We start from the raw sequence: 19,172 nt of genomic DNA on the forward strand, positions 1-19,172 counted from the left end.
GGTTCATCACTCCTCAGAGCGTCCACATCGGCCGTTAACCTGATGTAGTCGGACACCTGGCGGTCTAGGCGTTCCCTGATGCTGGATCCGGATGACACCTGTCGATGGGTCGGCTGAAAAAATTACCTCATATCCGAAGTCACCAACACATCTTCAAACCGGCCTCTTCTTGCAGGCGCTGTTGGATTGGTACCCGCAACTCCTTCTCTGGGAGTGGGAATTGCTCCTCTGCCAGCGCACGCAAAAGCAAAATGCAGCATTTCTCGAAGCAAGGCCTGGAAGTGCTGCATTCTGACAGCCCTCTGCGACGGCGGTAACATTTCCGCCATTTTGTGTTTGTACCGGGGGTCTAAGTACGATGCCACCCAGTACTGGTCCTTGACCCTTATGCTTTTTATACGGGGGTCCCTATTAAAACACTGGAGCATGAAGGCCCCCATTTGCACTAAAGTGGAAGCGGTGTGGTGGCCTGGTTCCTGCTCATCATCCAGGATAATGTCGTCCTCTTCATTCTCCTCTCCCCATCCACGCACAACAGGGACCCCAGAAAGGTTTAAAGCATGCTCTTCTTGCTCCTCCTCATCTGCCCCGGCACCATCCTCCTCTGACTCCTCTTCAGACTCTTGTTGTTGACTTGTCTCAGATAGAGTAGCCCCCCCTGGGAATTCATCCAGCATTGCGACTTCCTCATCTTCCCGCTCCTGCTCCTCCACAGCTTGATCAATGACACAACGCAATGCACGCTCCATAAAGAAGGCATAAGGTACCATGTCACTGATGGCACCATGGCTGCGACTGACCAGTTTGGTGATCTCCTCAAATGACCACAGAAGTCTGCATTCATCGTGCATGAGCAGCCACTGGCGCGGTGAAAAAAAACCCAGCTCCCCAGAACCGGTTCTGCCGCAGAGTTCATACAGGTAGACGTTAACTGCACGTTTCTGCTGGAGCAGCCTATCAAGCATATAGAAGGTTAAGTTCCATCGCGTCGGGCAATCGCAAATAAGACGTCTGACCGGCAGATTGTGTCGCCGCTGAATGTCAGCAAGGCGAGCCATGGCTGTGTAAGATCTTCTGAAATGGGCCGAGATTTTCTTTGCCTGCCGCAAGATGTACTGGGCCCCAGGGTATTTGACAAGGAATTGCTGCACGACCAAGTTTAAGACGTGTGCCATGCATGGCACGTGCGTGATTTCGCCCTGTTTCAATGCGCTAAGCAGATTGGCACTGTTGTTACACACCACTTTACCAACTGTCAAATTGAGCGGTGTTAGCCACTGATCTGCCTGTGAACGCAAAGCTGAAAGGAGTGCCGGGCCAGTGTGGCTCTTGGCTTCCAGGCACAACAGACGCAGCACGGCATGGCAACGTCTCACCTGGCATGTCAAATAGGTTCTGGGGAGCTTGGGCGGCGCAGCGGAAGAGACGCTAGCAGTGGAAAAGGAGAAGTCAGCTGAGGAGGATGGAGTAGGAGAAGGAGGAGAAGAAGAGTCAGGCCTGCATGCAATCGGTGGCGGTAAAACCAAATCTACACGGGTGCCACGGGTTACATGCTTGACGGCCGTCAGAAGGTTCACCCAGTGGGCAGTAAAAGTGATATACCTTCCCTGCCCATGTTTGCTAGACCACGTGTCTGTGGTCAGATGTATCTTGGCACCGACACTGTGTGCCAGAGATACATTCACTTGCCGCTGAACATGGCCATATAGCTCTGGGATGCCCTTCTGTGAGAAATACTTCCTTCCTGGGACCTTCCATTGTGGTGTTCCAATGGCCACAAATTTGCGAAAGGCCTCCGAGTCCACCAGTTTATATGGCAGTAGTTGGCGGGCTATGAGTTCTGACAAGCCAGCCGTCAACCGTTGGGCAAGAGGGTTATCCGGCGTCATCATTTTTTTACGCTTGAACATTAGGCCCACGGAAGCCTGCCTTTTTACAGAAAAACATGAGCTTGGCGTGATGGAAGGTGGAGTGGAGGACAATTGTGAGGAGAGAGGAGAAGGAGAAGTAGAAGACGAGGTTGGACGGTGAGAGCCTGCAGTGTGGCTTTGTGTGTTCCGTTGCTCCCACTCGGCTCGGTGATGGCTGCCCATGTGCCTTCTTAAGGCGGTCGTCCCTAGGTGAGTGTTATGCTTACCGCGACTAATGCGTTGACTGCAAAGATTGCAGATGGCAACGCTATTGTCAGCAGTGGACACGTTAAAAAAAGCCCACACTGTGGAGCCATGTCCCGGTGTCCTGGGAGCGCGAGATGTGACCGTACATGGTCGATGACTCGCTCCTGATACATTTGCAGTCTGCTTTGTCCCTCCTGTGCAATGTAAGTTATTCCTGCTTCTCCTCCCTATCTGCTGGTCCATATCTCCCTCTGAACTCACCTTCCCCACCGCTATAAGTAGAGATCTCGGAGTAGGCAGCAACACCGGGGACCAACCTCCTCCTTGGGCTGATCTGGGTACTGTCGTCAGACTGCTGAGTAGCGGTTATTGCTACCTCCTCTCCCTGATCCAATACTAAGAGTGGCTGTGCATCAGAAATGTCCTCTTGATATGGATCGGAAAATAATTCCTGTGAATCAAGCGGAAGGTATGTGGTGGTGGTGGTAGTGTCTTTGGGTGTGCACATAGCAGAGAGTGAAGAAGAGGGTGCAGATCGAGAGGATGAGGAGGGTGCAGAAGAGTACGGCTGAGCGAACCACTCAACTAAGTCTGGTGCGTCCTTTAAAGTAATTGAACGCACCTTCTGCAACTTCCCACTTTGGCTCAAGCCTGTTGCTCCTGCCCTACCACCCCTGCGGAAGGGCCTGCCTCTTCCTCTGCCTGTCATTTTTTAAATGACCCTGTGACAAAGCTCTCAGTCCCTATACCAATGAAGGACTGCTGCAGTATAGGGCAGCGGTCAGCAGTAGTGCACCTCAACCCTATGTATTGTGAACCGATACCAGTCCTTATAGAATAGCAGACTGTACCTCACTCAACCCTATGTACTGTAGCACCCTAGACAGACCAAGTTACCAGTCCTGATAAAGAGCTTTGTGGAACAAGTGAGTTGTGAATGATTAGCAGACTGCAGCAGAAGGGCAGCAGTCAAGTATAATATTCTTTCTATATTTGGAAGAAAGAATATTATACGTGTACAAGCCTATTACCATACCACTGATACCAGTCCTGAAAAGAACCTTTGTGGAACTAATAGTAACAGCTACTGATTAAACTGACCCTCACTGCCTGACACACTGCTTCCTGCCTGTCCCTATATAAACTGACAAAACAGAGGCTGCTGGAACAATAACTGATTACTGGAATAGCACTTTTGTGGACCTGATAGTAACAGCTAATGATTAAACTGACTCTCCCTGCAGTACACACCGTCCTGTCCCTTTCTCTAAACTGACAAAAGACACTCAGACTGCTGCAACAATCACTAGCACAGCACTGCCTATCCTGAACTACACCTAACACCTATACCAGTCCTGAAAAGAACTTTTGTGTACCAAATAGCTAGCGATTTGGGTCACTGTAATCTCTCCCTGCTCCACACAGCAACCTCTCCCTATAGTGACAGAAGAAAGAATGTAAAATGGCCATCGGATCGGGTGTATTTATAGGTTAGGGGGAATGTCCATGTGCTGTAATGTCTCAATTGGCTGTCCTGTATCCCATGATGGATGTGTCATCATAGGTCAAAGTTCTTTTACACAGTAAACGCGGAAGTCCGCCGGGCGAACGGCGCCAATAGTCCGCCGAACGGGCGGACCGCGAACAGCCGAAATTCGCAGCGAAACGACCGCCGGGCGAACTGTTCTGCCATCACTAATTACAACCAGCAACGGTTTGTAAATTACACTAGAGATGCCCTACAGGGGATTGTTGACCAATTAGCACCCACATCTTACATGACATTTTAGAATAGGATGGCCTTGGACATGATTTTAGCGGAGAAGGGGGGTTGTTTGTAAAATAAGAGAAGGTACAGGCACATGCTATACATACATACCTGACAACACCGGTCCAAATGGTAAGGTTACTCTGGCCATCAAATGTTGGAAAGCCTATCAGTAGAGCTGAAGAAGAATTTGGGTATAGATCAGCCAAGAGACCAGTGGTTTGGGTAGTTGGCAGAAGACCTTGGCTCGGATAGGTACTGTAATACTAGTTATTCTGGTCTTTCTAGCTACTATAGTATGTTGTGTTATTCCATGTGTAAAGAAATTCCTAGGCAAAACAGTGGACCAAGCGACCCCAGTGATGATGCAGCAGGACGCAGAAGATGAGGACTATGAGAAGCCCTATGCCCCATGACAGTCCCTCCCCATATCTATAAATTATAAGATCATTCAGCCATAGGGATAGCTTCTGACTTCCACATGTGCAAAGACTGTGGCAAGGGGGGTGATGGGCCAGCCATCACATGTCTAACGTACAGCAAGAAAAAAGTTCCAAGGCACATGAGGACAGATGAGTTAGACCACCTACTAGGGACAGAATAGGAAATAGACATTTCAAGGGGGGACTGTTATGGATTGTTTAATACTTTGATTAAATGACTATTTTCTATTATGTCAAGATATATGCTGAATCTCCTTACTCAAAATGCTTCACCTAGAGACCCCCCTCCCATCGGAATGAGTCCAGGAGTCCACAAACCATCAGCAGAAAACCTGGATGAAACTGGCCAGACGACCCCTTAGATAAGGGTCCTCCAATCTCTGATGACAGCACAGAATACACCTGAGATGATGCTTTTGCAAATAATGAGTCATCTTCTACTATAAAGGGGGCTATATGCCCAGAGCAATAAAGGAAGCTTTTCACTGAACAGTGTGTGTCAGCGTACTCCTAAACATGCATGCATGGACATTTGAATTAGACCAGGTGCAGATAACTCGGGCAGACATTTATCTGGGATCCAAAACACTGGTGTCAGTGCTCTCTCTCTATCTCTGTGCTGGTGTGGTCTCAGTGCTCTCTATCTCGGTGCTGGTGTGATCTCAGTGCTCTCTATCATAGTGCTGGTGTCAGTGCTCTCAATCACGGTGCTGGTGTCAGTGCTCTCTATCACGGTGCTGGTGTGGTGTCAGTGCTCTCTATCTCGGTGCTGGTGTGGTCTCAGTGCTCTCTATCACGGTGCTGGTGTCAGTGATCTCTATCTCAGTGCTGGTGTCAGTGCTCTCTATCTCGGTGCTGGTGTCAGTGCTCTCTATCTTAGTGCTGGTGTCAGTGCTCTCTATCTTAGTGCTGGTGTCAGTGCTCTCTATCTCGGTGCTGGTGTCAGTTCTCTCTATCATAGTGCTGGTGTCAGTGCTCTCTATCACAGTGCTGGTGTCAGTTCTCTCTATCACAGTGCTGGTGTCAGTGCTCTCTATCACAGTGCTGGTGTCAGTGCTCTCTATCACAGTGCTGGTGTCAGTGCTCTCTATCTCGGTGCTGGTGTCCGTGCTCTCTATCATGGTGCTGTTGTCAGTGCTCTCTATCACGGTGCTGGTGTGGTGTCAGTGCTCTCTATCTCGGTGCTGATGTGGTCTCAGTGCTCTCTATCACGGTGCTGGTGTGGTGTCAGTGCTCTCTATCACGGTGCTGGTGTGGTGTCAGTGCTCTCTATCTCTGTGCTGGTGTCAATACTCTCTATCTCGGTGTTGGTGTCAGTGCTCTCTATCTTGGTGCTGGTGTGGTCTCAGTGCTCTCTATCACGGTGCTGGTGTGGTGTCAGGGCTCTCTATCTTGGTGCTGGTGTCAGGGCTCTCTATCTTGGTGCTGGTGTCAGTGCTCTCTATCTTGGTGCTGGTGTCAGTGCTCTCTATCTCGGTGCTGGTGTCAGTGCTCTCTATCTCGGTGCTGGTGTCAGTGTTCTCTATCACGGTGCTGGTGTCAGTGCTCTCTATCACAGTGCTGGTGTCAGTGCTCTCTATCACAGTGCTGGTGTCAGTGCTCTCTATCACGGTGCTGGTGTCAGTGCTCTCTATCACGGTGCTGGTGTCAGTGCTCTCTATCACGGTGCTGGTGTCAGTGCTCTCTATCTCGGTGCTGGTGTGATCTCAGTGCTCTCTATCACGGTGCTGGTGTGGTGTCAGTGCTCTCTATCTCAGTGCTGCGGTTATGTGTGCAATGTATCAGAGGAGCCGGTGATCTACTGACACTGCACTTGTTGAGGCCAGAAGGGCTGATTCTGCTAAAGCTGCATTATTAGGGACACTATACTAAGGGGGACACTAATATAGTTCTGTTCATGATCAGGATATTGATCCATACAGACACTATACTAGTAATGGTGGTGATCAGGATATTGATCCATACAGACACTATACTAGTAATGGTGGTGATCAGGATATTGATCCATACAGACACTATACTAGTAATAGTGGTGATCAGGATATTGATCCATACAGACACTATACTAGTAATGACGGTGATCAGGATATTGATCCATACAGACACTATACTAGTAATGGTGGTGATCAGGATATTGATCCATACAGACACTATACTAGTAATGGTGGTGATCAGGATATTGATCCATACAGACACTATACTAGTAATGGTGCTGATCAGGATATTGATCCATACAGACACTATACTAGTAATGGTGGTGATCAGGATCCTATAGCGTGAGTGTGATAGTGTACGGACAATCTAAAGCCCCGTACACACGAGCGGACTTTTCAACATCCAAAGTCCGTCAGACCAAGTCCGTCAGACTATCCGATCGTGTGTGGGCTGCAACGGACTTTAGCTTCGCAAAAGTCTGACGGACTTTAGAAATGAAGCATGCTTCAAATTTTCCCGACGGAACTCCGCCGGACCCGGTCCCCTTCGAAAAATCCGCTCGTGTGTATGCTACTCCGACGGACTAAAACCGACGCTAGGGCAGCTATTGGCTACTGGCTATGAACTTCCTTATTCGAGTCGGGTCGTACGTCATCACGTTCGAATCCGTCGGAGTTTAGTGTGATCGTGTGTGGCCAAGTCCGTTCGGCCGAAAAGTCTGTCAGAACTCCGGCGGAACTCCTTTGGAAGTCTGTCGGACATAAGTCCTCTCGTGTGTACGGGGCTTAATGCTAGCTGACCCTGGCACTATCTGATGTAACAAGTGACCCTAATACAGCGATTGGTGAAAAATACTGTACACTGACGCTGTACTAATGGCACTGGTTGGGTGACAGGGTGATCAAAGGGTGAATGAGGGCAATCAATGGTGATAAATGTGCCAATCTAAGGTGTGTGGGTGTAAAGTGTGGTGATTATACTCACAGTGTGGTGTTCTCTTCTCTTCCTGAACAGAAAAGGACTCGGGAAGAGAAGAAATCACAAGATAGCTCCCCGTGTTTACAAAATAAAACAGGAGTGATTTGTGATTGGCTGCCGGTGAACAGCAAATAATTGGCTGGGACCTGCAGCCAATGACAGTGGAGATTTCTGGGTGTGCGCGTGCGGACCTGGAAGAAACCCATGACATAAAAGTAAATTACCAGACCTGTATGAGCCGCCCATGCATTGTATATACTAATGCAGGTCAGTAACTGGTTAATATTGTTGCTTTGATTGACCAATTCCCGCCCGGCCTATAGCAGAATGATGGTCGGGCGGCAGGTAAATTTATCCTGACTGGATGTCATATGACATTTAGCAAATAATATGCCGGTATACTCCCGCGGGGGCACACAGCGCAGCGATCAATAGTGCAGTGTGCCACTTTGATACACCGCAACTCCGATCATGGTAAGTAGCCTCTGACGAAGGCGCCTTACCACATGATCAGCTGTGACCAATCACAGTGTAAACCAGGAAGTGGTGGGAAAAGGCCTTCCTTGGTTTGTGCCGATCGGGGGCTCTCCCTGTCAGAGGGGGGTCTGCGCTGATAATCAGCACATGGATTATCAGCAAAGCCCCATCAGAATTGCCACAAAGCATGCCAATCAGTGCCCACAACAGTGCCAATCATTGCCCATCAATAAAACCTGTCAGTACCTCATCATCAGTTCCACCTGTCAGTGCCCATCAGGGCTGCATGAGTGCCGCCTATCGGTGCCCATCAATTCTACATATCAGTGTCAACTCATCAGTGCCCATCCATTATACATATCAGTGCCACCTTATCAGTTCCAACTCATCAGTGCCCATCCATTATACATATCAGTGCCACCTTATCAGTTCCAACTCATCAGTGCCCATCCATTATACATATCAGTGCCACCTTATCAGTTCCAACTCATCAGTGCCCGGCCGTGAAGGAGAAAACAAAATTTTAGAACAAAAACAAAGAAAATGTTTTTTTTCAAAGATTTTGATATTTTTTAGTTTGTTTAGCAAAAAATAACCCCCCAGTGATGATCAAATACCACCAAAAGAAATCTCTATTTGTGAGAAAAAAATTATAAAAATGTTGTCTGTGTACAGTGTAGCAATTATCATTCAAAGTGCAACAGCACTGAAAGCTGAAAATTGTCCTGGGCAGCAAGGGGGGAAAGTTTCCGGGAATTGAAGAACTTCTATCATTCCTTCAGTGTGTACTGTACTCACCAGTGTATGAGGATGAAACCACGTCTGACAGAGGAAACTAAGGGGTCTACTTCTAGAAGATCCATTGGACAAATATGACAATCATTCATCCAACCATTACACATTCTGGCCATAACACAGTGATTTCCTATCATCATCAGCTCCATCTAGTGGCCATAATGAGATATTTTATCTGTCATATCATATCACAATAACGCATTATGGCCACTAGATGGAGCCAAGAAAATCAGTGTATGAAATAAAATACATCCAATATTCATCACAGCCGGGTGAATGTTTGTCATATTCATTCAACTAGTTTTTTTATTTTAATAGACCTCTAAGTGTTTGTGAAATCTTCCACCACAAAATGTACTCAGCCAATGAGAGGTAATGACTCCATTTTTATTTTTCTCCTGCTATCAATGGCCGACACGGTACAACACTTCATCCATGTCTTTGGTGATCTCTGATCTCCTTATCAACTGTTTCTTATATGATGAAGATCAGCCATGGAGTATCTCTGAGGTGTATATCAGGGTGTGCTTCTTCCCCACATGAGAGCTGTGATGTCCAGCAACATTCATATAGAAGACATTTCCCACACTCAAGTCACTAATACACCTCAAGGGTTGTGTGGGATCCCTGATGTACAGGAAGACAGGACTTCAGTGAGGGACAATTCCCTCACTCAGGACAGGAATACGGCTTCTCTCCCGTGTGAGATCTCTGATGTGTGGAAAGACTGGACTTCTGTGAAAAACATTTCCCGCACTCAGGACAGGAATATGGCTTCTCCCCCATGTGAGATTTCTGATGTCTGGAAAAATTGGACTTGTCTGAAAAACATTTCCCACATTCAGGACAGGAATATGGCTTCTCCCCTTTGTGCAATCGCAGATGTGTGTTAAGATGGGACTTCTGTGAAAAACATTTCCCGCACACAGGACAGGAATACGGCTTCTCCCCAGTGTGAGAACTCTGATGTGTGGAAAGATGGGACTTCACTGAAAAACATTTCCCGCACTCAGGACAGGAATATGGCTTCTCCCCTGTGTGAAATCTCTGATGTCTGGAAAGTCTGAATGTCTCTGAAAAGCATTTCCCGCACTCAGGACAAGAATACGGCTTCTCCCCCGTGTGAGATCTCTGATGTGTGTAAAGATCAGACTTCTGTGAAAAACATTTCCCACACTCAGGACAGGAATACGGCTTCTCCCCCGTGTGAGATCTCTGATGTATGGAAAGATGGGAATTCTGTGAAAAACATTTCCCGCACTCAGGACAAGAATACGGCTTCTCCCCCGTGTGAAATCTCTGATGTCTGGAAAGACTGGACTTATCTGAAAAACATTTCCTGCACTCAGGACAGGAATACGGCTTCTCCCCTGTGTGAGATCTTTTATGCCTATGAAGATTGGATTTTAAATTGAAACACTTCCCGCACTCAGTACAGGAATACGGCTTCTCTCCTGTGTGAAATCTTATATGCACATTAAGTTGGGATTTAGAAGGGAAACACTTCCCGCACTCAGTACAGGAAAATCTCTTCTCTGTTGGAAGGACGGCCCCGTCCCTCACAGTCTGAGGTTCCTCAGGATAAGAGGAATACGATGGTCCATCTACACTGTGTGGTGCCGGATGGACATTTGAGGTAGTCGGGTTTTCTCCTGGACTATACTGTGTGATGTCCTCATCTTCTACTTTACAGTCTGGAGACAAAGTGAGACAATCCTCTGAGGTTTTCCTCATCTCCCGTCCATCTACTAAAATAGAAATACAAAGATTATTACTAGACATCAGCTGATTGGTTCCCCTAAACCAGGACTCCGCCCACATCAGGCAGCTTTGTCTCTGAGGATCTTACAATTCCCCCCTCAAGGTAACTAGTAAATGGGTCCTCTGATCTCCTACCAGATCATTTCTTTATTCATGGACCTTAGTCAGAGAGTGAGGAAACAACGAGAACTGTCTTTTATACGAGTGACAGTGATGAGGGGATTATAGGACGAGTGTCCCCACCCCCTCTATCACTCATTGCCATCTTCCCAACACAAGAAGTCCTGACCTTCCTTATTTAGTCCATGATTTAGTCATGAATAACAGCGGGGCTGAACCCCACCAGAGGTCAGAGAGTGAGGATGGGGGGAGAACAACCAAGATGAAGACTGGACTGATCCTGAAGACCCCCATCATTGGGTTATTGACTCCTCCCCCATTATCACTTTCTGTTTAAGGGTCCAAAGTCTGAGGATGTTATAACATTATTATCAACATGTAAAAGTTTGTGCTCCAATCACATCATCCGATATAAAATGTCCAGCTGGTAGGAAATGGGTGTAACAAAAGAGAATACATATTATGTGTATATATATATAGCAGTGGGGGGAGGGGAGAGAGCAGAAGTCAGGACTATATAATGTACAACATATTGTATAAGATACAACAGATAGGACTATATAGTATCAGAATGATGTAATGTACAACATAGAGTATATAGTGCAGGGGTCAGGAGTATGTAATGTAGAATATAAAGTATACAGTGTAGGGGTCAGGACTCATAATATTACATAGTTAGTCAGGTTGAAAAATAAGACACAAGTACATCCAGTTCAAACACAAAAAACAATATCATACCAGCCCATATACCCAATTCTATACCCACAGTTGATCTAGAGGAAGGCAAAAAACCCCAGCAGAGCATGATCCAATTTGCTAAAGCAGGGGAAAAAATTCCTTCCTGATCCCCCGAGAGGCAATCGGATTTTCCCCGGATCACCTTTCCCTATAAATGTTAGTATAAAGTTATATTATGGACACTTAGGAAATAATCCAAGCCCTTCTTAAAGCGGGAGTCCACCGGGACTCCGCGTTTTTTTTTTTTTTTTTTAAAGCCAGCAGCTACAAATACTGCAGCTGCTGACTTTTAAATAGTGACACTTACCTGTTCAGCGCGCCCGCGATGTCGGCACCCGAAGCCGATCGCTCGCTCGTCTGCCGGGTCCTGCCGCCGCCATCTTGGGTATGGGAATCAGGAAATGGAGCCTTTCGGCTTCATTTCCCGGTTCCCTACTGCGCATGCGCGAGCCGCGCGGCGCAATCCGGACGGTCCCCGCTGCCTCTGGGAGCTGTGTGTTTCCCAGCAGGCAGCGGGGCACTTGCTGAAGGGGGCGGGCGCTTGCGGAAAGGGGCGTAACGTACGCCCCTTTCCGCAGAGAGCTAGCCCGGAAGTGGGTGCAGTTACCTGGATTATCCAGGTAACTGCACCCCCCTCCCCCCTGAAAGGTGCCGATTGTGGCGCCGGAGGGGGGGGGATTCCGATGAGCGGAGGTCCATTTTAGGGTGGACCTCCGCTTTAAAGCAATCCACTGAGCTGGCCAGAACCACCTCTGCCGGGAGTCTATTCCACATTTTCACAGCTCTTACTGTGAAGAAACCTTTCCATATTTGGAGATGAAATCTCTTTTCCTCTAGATGTAAAGAGTGCCCCCTTGTCCTCTTTGTTGACTGTAAAGTGAATAACTCGACACCAAGTTCCCTATATAGACCCCTTATATATTTGAACATGGTGATAATATCCCCCCTTAATCTCCTCTTATCAAGAGAGAATAAATTCAGTTCCTCTAATCTTTCCTCATAGATGAACTCCTCCATGCCTCTTATCAGTTTGGTTGCCCTTCTCTCAGACAACTAGTCTGGGTCAATGATTAGATAATTAGCTCATGCTAATTAGGTTAGGTTTTAGTCTTCTACTGTATTATAAATACTTGGCATTTTGGTTCAGTCCATGTTAGCACAAAGCAAGTGTCGTCTTGTTTTGTGCTTGTGAGCGGTTGGAATATCTGATCTCTATATTCAGACTTAGGAAGCGGTATACTGACGGAAGCACTCAATCGGAGTGTGGGGTCGGTTCTGTCACACTTATGATCTACCAAATCCCCCAGATCCTTCTCCACTATGGATCCCCTAGTTGTACTCCCCCTAGTGTGTATGATGCATATTCTTAGCCCCCAAGTGCAGAACTTTACATTTCTCAACATTAAACCTCATCTGCCACATAGTCACCCAATTAGACAGAGCATTGAGGCCGGGTTGTAAATCGGAGACATCCTGTAAGGAGGTTATTCCACTGCATAGCTCGGTGTCATCTGCAAAGACGGAAATGTTACTTTTGCTCCCAGACCCAATATCATTTATAAAGACATTAAAAAGTAAGGGTCCCAGCACTGAGCCTTGGGGTACACCACTCATAACCTTAGACCATTCAGAGTAAGACTCATTAACCACGACTCTCTGAATTCTGTCTTTTCGCCAGTTTTCTATCCATTTACAAACTGATATTTCCAAACCTGTAGACTTTACCTTATACATGAGCCGTGTGTGCGGAACTGTATCCAACGCTTTTGCAAAATCCAAGTATATCACGTCCACCGCCACCCCTCTGTCCAAGTACACCACGTCCACAGCCACCCCTCTGTCCAAGTATACCACGTCCACCGCCACCCCTCTGTCCAAGTACACCACGTCCACAGCCACCCCTCTGTCCAAGTATACCACGTCCACCGCCACCCCTCTGTCCAAGTATACCACGTCCACCGCCACCCCTCTGTCCAAGTATACCACGTCCACCGCCACCCCTCTGTCCAAGGTTTACCTCCTCATAAAAAGAAATTAGGTTTGTCTGACAACTTCTGTCTTTCATGAATCCATGCTGTCTGTTGCTTATGGTCTTTTATTAATCCCTCCAGTATCTTCCCAACTATAGAAGTTACACTAACAGGTCTATAGTTACTTAAAGACTTTGTTCAATTTTTAAATATAGGCACCACATTGGCCCTGCGCCAATCCAGTGGTACTATTCCTGTCATTAATGAGTCCCTAAAATTTTGGTATTCAGTAATCAGTGGAAGATGAAATGATTACATGAGACAAGTTGCAGAGGTCCCACACCGCTGCCTCCCATCTCCTGAGACTGCACTCAGTGACTTGGGTCTGAGACTATACAGACATATCCCTCCACCCGGCACAGCCAGCAGACAACACAACAAGTAATCCTGGGGGGATTGTTCTGTCAGAGATCTTGTCATACCCGGGTATGGGGCAGAAGACCCAAATCACATACCCCAGGTGCCTAGATCTAGTAACATCTATGGGGAAAATGAACATTTTGCTGCCAGCTGATCCCCAGAATCTCCATAAATCCAGTCTAGATACATAAATTGTGTCGGCAGCACAGAGAAGGAAGATTATCGGAGAGAAATCCAGGAATACAGGACGGGGAACACAGCTCAGGAAAGTGACCAGGGGATTACAGGCTGATATCACCCAGCCCCCGCCCTACTCTGGACCAATCAGTGAGCAGTATGGGTGGAGGAATCTATTTAGTGTTAATGACCCACCTGTGCTGATCTCTGTAGGAGTGTCCACCTCTATAAATGTCCCCGTTATTCCATCCTCCTCCATAGACTGCTGATCATCCCTCACATACCTCTCTTCTTCTTCTGATTTCACCTCAAATTCTATATCCATTGGATCTCCACTCTAAACCAAGAAAATGAGAGAGAATATCATTTGTAAGATAGAAGATTTATCATTGTGACATCACATAGAAAATCCACACATCATCTCTAGGAGTCCATGTTCTAGATGCTCCATCCCACCAACCTTGTAACAGTGGGGGATGGTGTGACCTCCCTGTGTGGAATCCCAGGAATACAGAGGACAGGGACATCTCTCTGGTGGGTTTCTGTAGCTGGATGACTCCACCATGGTGTCCTGGTACAGATCTTTGTGTTCTTTTAGAGGCTCCTCCATCCCCCCATCCTCATCATCCTCCTCTTTTATCTCTTCTTTAACCACAACTTTAGAATCTCTCAGGTTTCCACTCTGAATATATAATAAAAATGACATCAATGGTAACAATGCAGATAATGTACAGATCCTAATGATACTATCAGTGATTGTTCCTCATCTACCTGATGATGGTGGGGGATGGTGTGATCTTCCTGTGTGGAGTCCCGGGAATACGGAGGATGGGGACATCTCTCTGGTGGGTTCCCATTACTGGATCCATCTGTAGGAAACACACACACTGACTGAATACATTGTTTCTATGTGTTTATCAGATGATGGGGGATCTAGGTGGAGCCTCCGTACTGCTCTCTCCTTTACAATAAAGTCTCCTCTTACCCGGTGATGTGAGGGGCGGCTGATTGTCCATCATGACGTCCTTGTAGAGATCCTTGTGTCCTTCGAAATACTCCCACTCCTCCATGGAGAAATAGACAGTGACATCCTGACACCTTATAGGAACCTGACACACACAATGATACAGTCACCATCCAGACACATCCCTTGTCTGTTACTGGATAATGTCCCACAATCCTCCTCACCTCTCTTGTCAGCAGCTCCATCATCTTCTTGGTGACTTCTAGAATCTTCTCCATGTTGTGTCTCTCAGGTTTTAGGGAGTCACATGGAGGCACTATGATGGTCATATGATCACCTGACTTCACAAGAGGAAATCTCTGTATTGAGGAACCAATAGGAATATCATGTTAGAATCCCAGAATCCTCCTCACCTCTCCGGTCAGGTCTGTGTTTTATTAATAGAGATAAGAGTGATGTCATGTGACCTCCCAGAATCCTCCTCACCTCTCCGGTCAGCAGGTAGATGATCTCCAGGGTGAGGTTTAGTATCCTCTCAGTCATGTGACTCCGGTCCTCCTCCATCCTCATTGGTGCCGTCATTTGATCTATACAGGTCTCCTTGTAGACGGATAACTTTGGGAAATGAAAGTAAGAATTATATGGATGGTGTTGGTCACACAATAATAGGATGTGGATGTGAGGGGGGTAATAGGAGGGTTGCTGGACATTTAAGGACTACTCCCCCCATGGGATCACATTTAGACTATTTAGCATCAGATTTATTCTTGTGCTCCTGGGACCCTCTTGTCCTGCCGAATCAGAATTTCCCTTTTCTCTGTTGGAGTTTGTTTGGTTTCTGAATTGGTTTTGTTTAGTTTTAGATCTGCAGACAAGGAATGATAAATACGATCCTTCCTTTGACTTGTTTGCTCTGAGGCAGTGCTGTGAGGACAATGTTGGGTCATCATGATGTCCAGGAAGGGGAACTTGATGACTTTTGGTCGGAGTTGTCGGCTAATCAGGATAATTGCCAGAACTCCGGCTGCAAGGCTCCAATCTCCGGCAGCCTGCTGACTGATCGGAGTGATGTCACTCTCTGCAGTAAGAGAAGGGATCTGATTGGATAACAGGAATCGTCTGTTTTGTCCTTTTCAATAACAACTCAGTGTGGGTAGGAGGAGGACAACAGTGGGAGGGGTTTGTTCTCTTAGTCTTGGTCTATTGTGTGGAACATTTTTTTCTGGAACATTTTTCTTGACCAGTGATGTGGTGAGGTGAAGGCGTCCTTTATTTGTTGGCAGGAGTTCTTTAAGAAGGTCAGAAAAGTAGGGTGGGTGGGAAAACCATCAGAAACCAAGAGCCCCTATGAGCCCTGAAGCCCCCTCTTACCTCAGCACCTTACAGCCTGACTACCCCCTTTTACAGCCCTTCAGCCCCTCTAACCTCTCAGAGTTGTTCAGCCTTATTACTTGCTAAGAAGCCCCAAAGTCCTTCACCTACACTTCCTCCTCGGGGTCCCAGAGTCCTTCAGATGAAGTCAACTCTCAGAGGCTCCCAGAGTCCTTTAGTGCCACTACCACCTCAGAGACCCCTCATAACTCAGAACCAGTGTCAGAACTATTACAGTCACAAAGGTCACACCTGTGACCCTGGCATTCTGCCAAAGAAGAGAGGGGGGATCACTGAGACAGCAGGAAAGGGTCTTGCTGCCGGAGTAAAGGGTCCCAGGATCAGGGGAGGCTCCCCTGGTGATCGCCAATTAGGATTGCTGAGAACAGAGTGTGCAGCACATTCAGCCTTTGCAGAGCCCCCTTGCTGTGTCTGATCTGCTCCCAACACGGGCACAGCGCCCCCCAACATCAGCCAACTCCTCTCCCCACTCCTCCCCCAGACACAAGCTCCAAGTTCTACACACTGGGCAGACTCGGCGCCCTGTGCCGCCTCTGAGGGACCCATCACTAATGCCAGCTGCAGTACCCAGAGCCTGGTGAGTGTCTGTATGTGGGGGATCTCGTGTGTGTGGGGGGAGGGGCAGAAACAACTCTGTGCACATCTCAAACGCCTCTCCTACATCTGCCAGCTGCTCTCTGGAGTTTCTGCCCCCCCCCCCCCCCCCCAACACCTATGTTCCCCTTCCAGGGTTGCTCATATTATTGCCCCTTCATCTGTCCCACCCATTCCTATCCATCCTCCTCATCTCATCTCTCTGCCACCCCTGCCCATAACCCACTCTGACTGGCACCCCAGTACAGACCCCTCCCCATTCATGCACCTCATTTCAGCCTTTGTCATCACTTGGGAATCTCAGTGGCTGCAATGTGCCATGTTTGGGATCACCGAGAACAAAGTGCCTCACTGGACGCTGCTGGAAGTGATCGGCGGAGGTGAGCCCGGTGTGTGTAAATAGAAAATAAGATCGTATTACCTCCTCTGCTGTTACTTCCAGGAATGTCTTCTCTTCCCTGCCACATGGAACGTCTTGTCTTTATTCCAGATTACTTCCTGTCTGTAACTGACCTCACTTCCTGTCTTTATTCCAGATTACTTCCTGTCCGTAACTGACATCACTTCCTGTCTGACTAACATCACTTCCTGTCTTCATTCCATAGAAACTTCCTGTCTAAATATGAGTGAGATCACCATCTTGTGGAGATCAGCAGAACTGCAGCCCCAAGAAATGTCTCGTAGTAACCACTCCTGTAAAATATCTTACAGAGCTACCACAGAAGTTCAAATATAACATAAAAATATTAAGAAAAAATAGATACCGTTCTTATGTAACCAATTATTTAACAAAGATATTTTTATTACATATAGAAAAGTCTTAAAGACACAGAACACAAGTTAACATCAAATGTATAGCTAATAAAACAAATACCCCCAAAACTGATCCTTTTGGAAAATGCAAAAATATATCCAAAAGTATAAAAATATATATCAATCAACTTATAATGAAGATGTTAAACATAAATTGCAAGGATGTAATGCTCATATAGGAATGGTGGTGGAGATCTCTCAAAGTAAGAACACTTCCTTGAATGCTTATATATATACAGTATCTGACAAAAGTAAATACACCCCTCACATTTGTGTAAATCTTTTCTTCTATCTTTTTGTAGCGCTGGCTCCTGACAAGCAGATGCTATATGTTTTTCAAAGTTAATTTTCCTGAAATCACAGTTGGGTTTTGGGGCTAATTTTCTAAATTACTGGTTTCAGTACCAGTCCAGCTGGGTTGCACTGGGTTCTCCTTGACCGCAGGTGTCGCTGTCACCGCCGGCAAGAGCAAGAACGCAGTTCAGCTGGGTGTATTGAATGCCAATGTTCTTTCTGAACCAGCCCAGTGGGAGTGTTCTCCTGCTGTGCATTCTGGGAGGTGGTATTTAAGGTACCGACATCACATGCTTTGGGGTTCCGGAGAATATTTTCTGCCTGTTAGGTTCGGGTGGTCCTCCTGACCCAGCCCCATGGCCCTCCTGGCCTCAGGTGCAGAACCATGCATTTCGAGTTTCGGGGCTGGCTAGCCCGAGGCAACGCAACTGCAGGGACAGGCCTGAATGGATTTCAGGGCCTATTGATCCAAAGGTGGTCCGGTGCCATCTCGTCTGAAGGGAGAGGCCCAGAAACTGGAGAAACCCCAGGGGAGGACTCTTCAGGAGAAGGCCGTGCGCAAGGCTGGCTTCTCTGAAGGAGCCTGGAGGCATAGTTGAAGGACACTACATTGATCTACACTAATATGGTATCGCCGGACCGGCTGAGAGATACTGGTACCATATGATAGTTCTTTAAATTTATCTATGTCCCTCAGTAACACTCAAGTCTGTGGCAGAGACTTTGTCAAATATCCTACACTCAAGTCTGTGGCAGAGACTTTGTCAAACATCCTACGCTCAAGTCTGTGACCGAGACTTTCTCAAATATCCTACGCTCAAGTCTGTGGCAGAGACTTTGTCAAATATCCTACGCTCAAGTCTGTGGCAGAGACTTTGTCAAATATCCTACTCTTAAGTCTGTGGCAGAGACTTTCTCAAATATCCTACGCTCAAGTCTGTGGCAGAGACTTTGTCAAATATCCTACGCTCAAGTCTGTGGCAGAGACTTTATCAAATATCCTACGCTCAAGTCTGTGGCAGAGACTTTGCTTAACACCCTACCGGCTGCTAGGCCTAGTGAGAGGAGGTTTATGCGGGGGTTGTAAAATCCAGTTGTGAAACGTTTGCTATTCTCTGGATTTTTCTATATGAGACTTTCCATTTTTGCAGTCTAAAGTACCTGAACTTAGTCCTAACCCTCTACCCTAAACTGAGAGACTCTGTTTCAAATAAATAACCCAAAAGAAGATTCAGTGTCAGTTTCCACATTTCTTTAGGCCATCTACCACGGGAACCCCTAGACGGAGAAGCAGTCAAGAAGGTAACGGTAAGCCCAATAAAACCAGCAGCTCCTTCGGGGGTCAGTGCTACATTTTCATGTGACAACACTGAAGAAATGAGACTTTGCTACAATGTAAAGTAGTGAGTGTACAGC

The 19,172-nt window shown here is 47.0% G+C and overlaps 2 protein-coding genes across 2 annotated transcripts in view; one reads left to right on the plus strand and one right to left on the minus strand.

Annotated features, from left to right (window-relative positions):
* The window catches only part of LOC143989546 (uncharacterized), a 600,653-nt gene that overhangs the window by 263,457 nt on the left and 318,024 nt on the right, over positions 1-19,172 (plus strand). The gene's annotated exons all lie outside the window — the stretch shown is intronic.
* The window catches only part of LOC143989620 (uncharacterized), a 32,059-nt gene continuing 21,766 nt past the window's right edge, over positions 8,880-19,172 (minus strand). The window contains exons 5-7 of the mRNA XM_077489841.1: positions 14,160-14,381; positions 13,895-14,036; positions 8,880-10,261 (exon numbers count right to left, since the gene is read on the minus strand). Coding sequence (XP_077345967.1) covers positions 9,183-10,261; positions 13,895-14,036; positions 14,160-14,381 — 1,443 coding nt within the window. The 3' untranslated portion in view covers positions 8,880-9,182. The remainder of the gene's footprint in view (positions 10,262-13,894; positions 14,037-14,159; positions 14,382-19,172) is intronic.

Source organism: Lithobates pipiens, unplaced genomic scaffold (assembly GCF_037356315.1).
Source record: "Lithobates pipiens isolate NorthernLeopardFrog02 unplaced genomic scaffold, aLitPip1_a1.2 Scaffold_18, whole genome shotgun sequence".
NCBI classification, from domain to species: domain Eukaryota; kingdom Metazoa; phylum Chordata; class Amphibia; order Anura; family Ranidae; genus Lithobates; species Lithobates pipiens.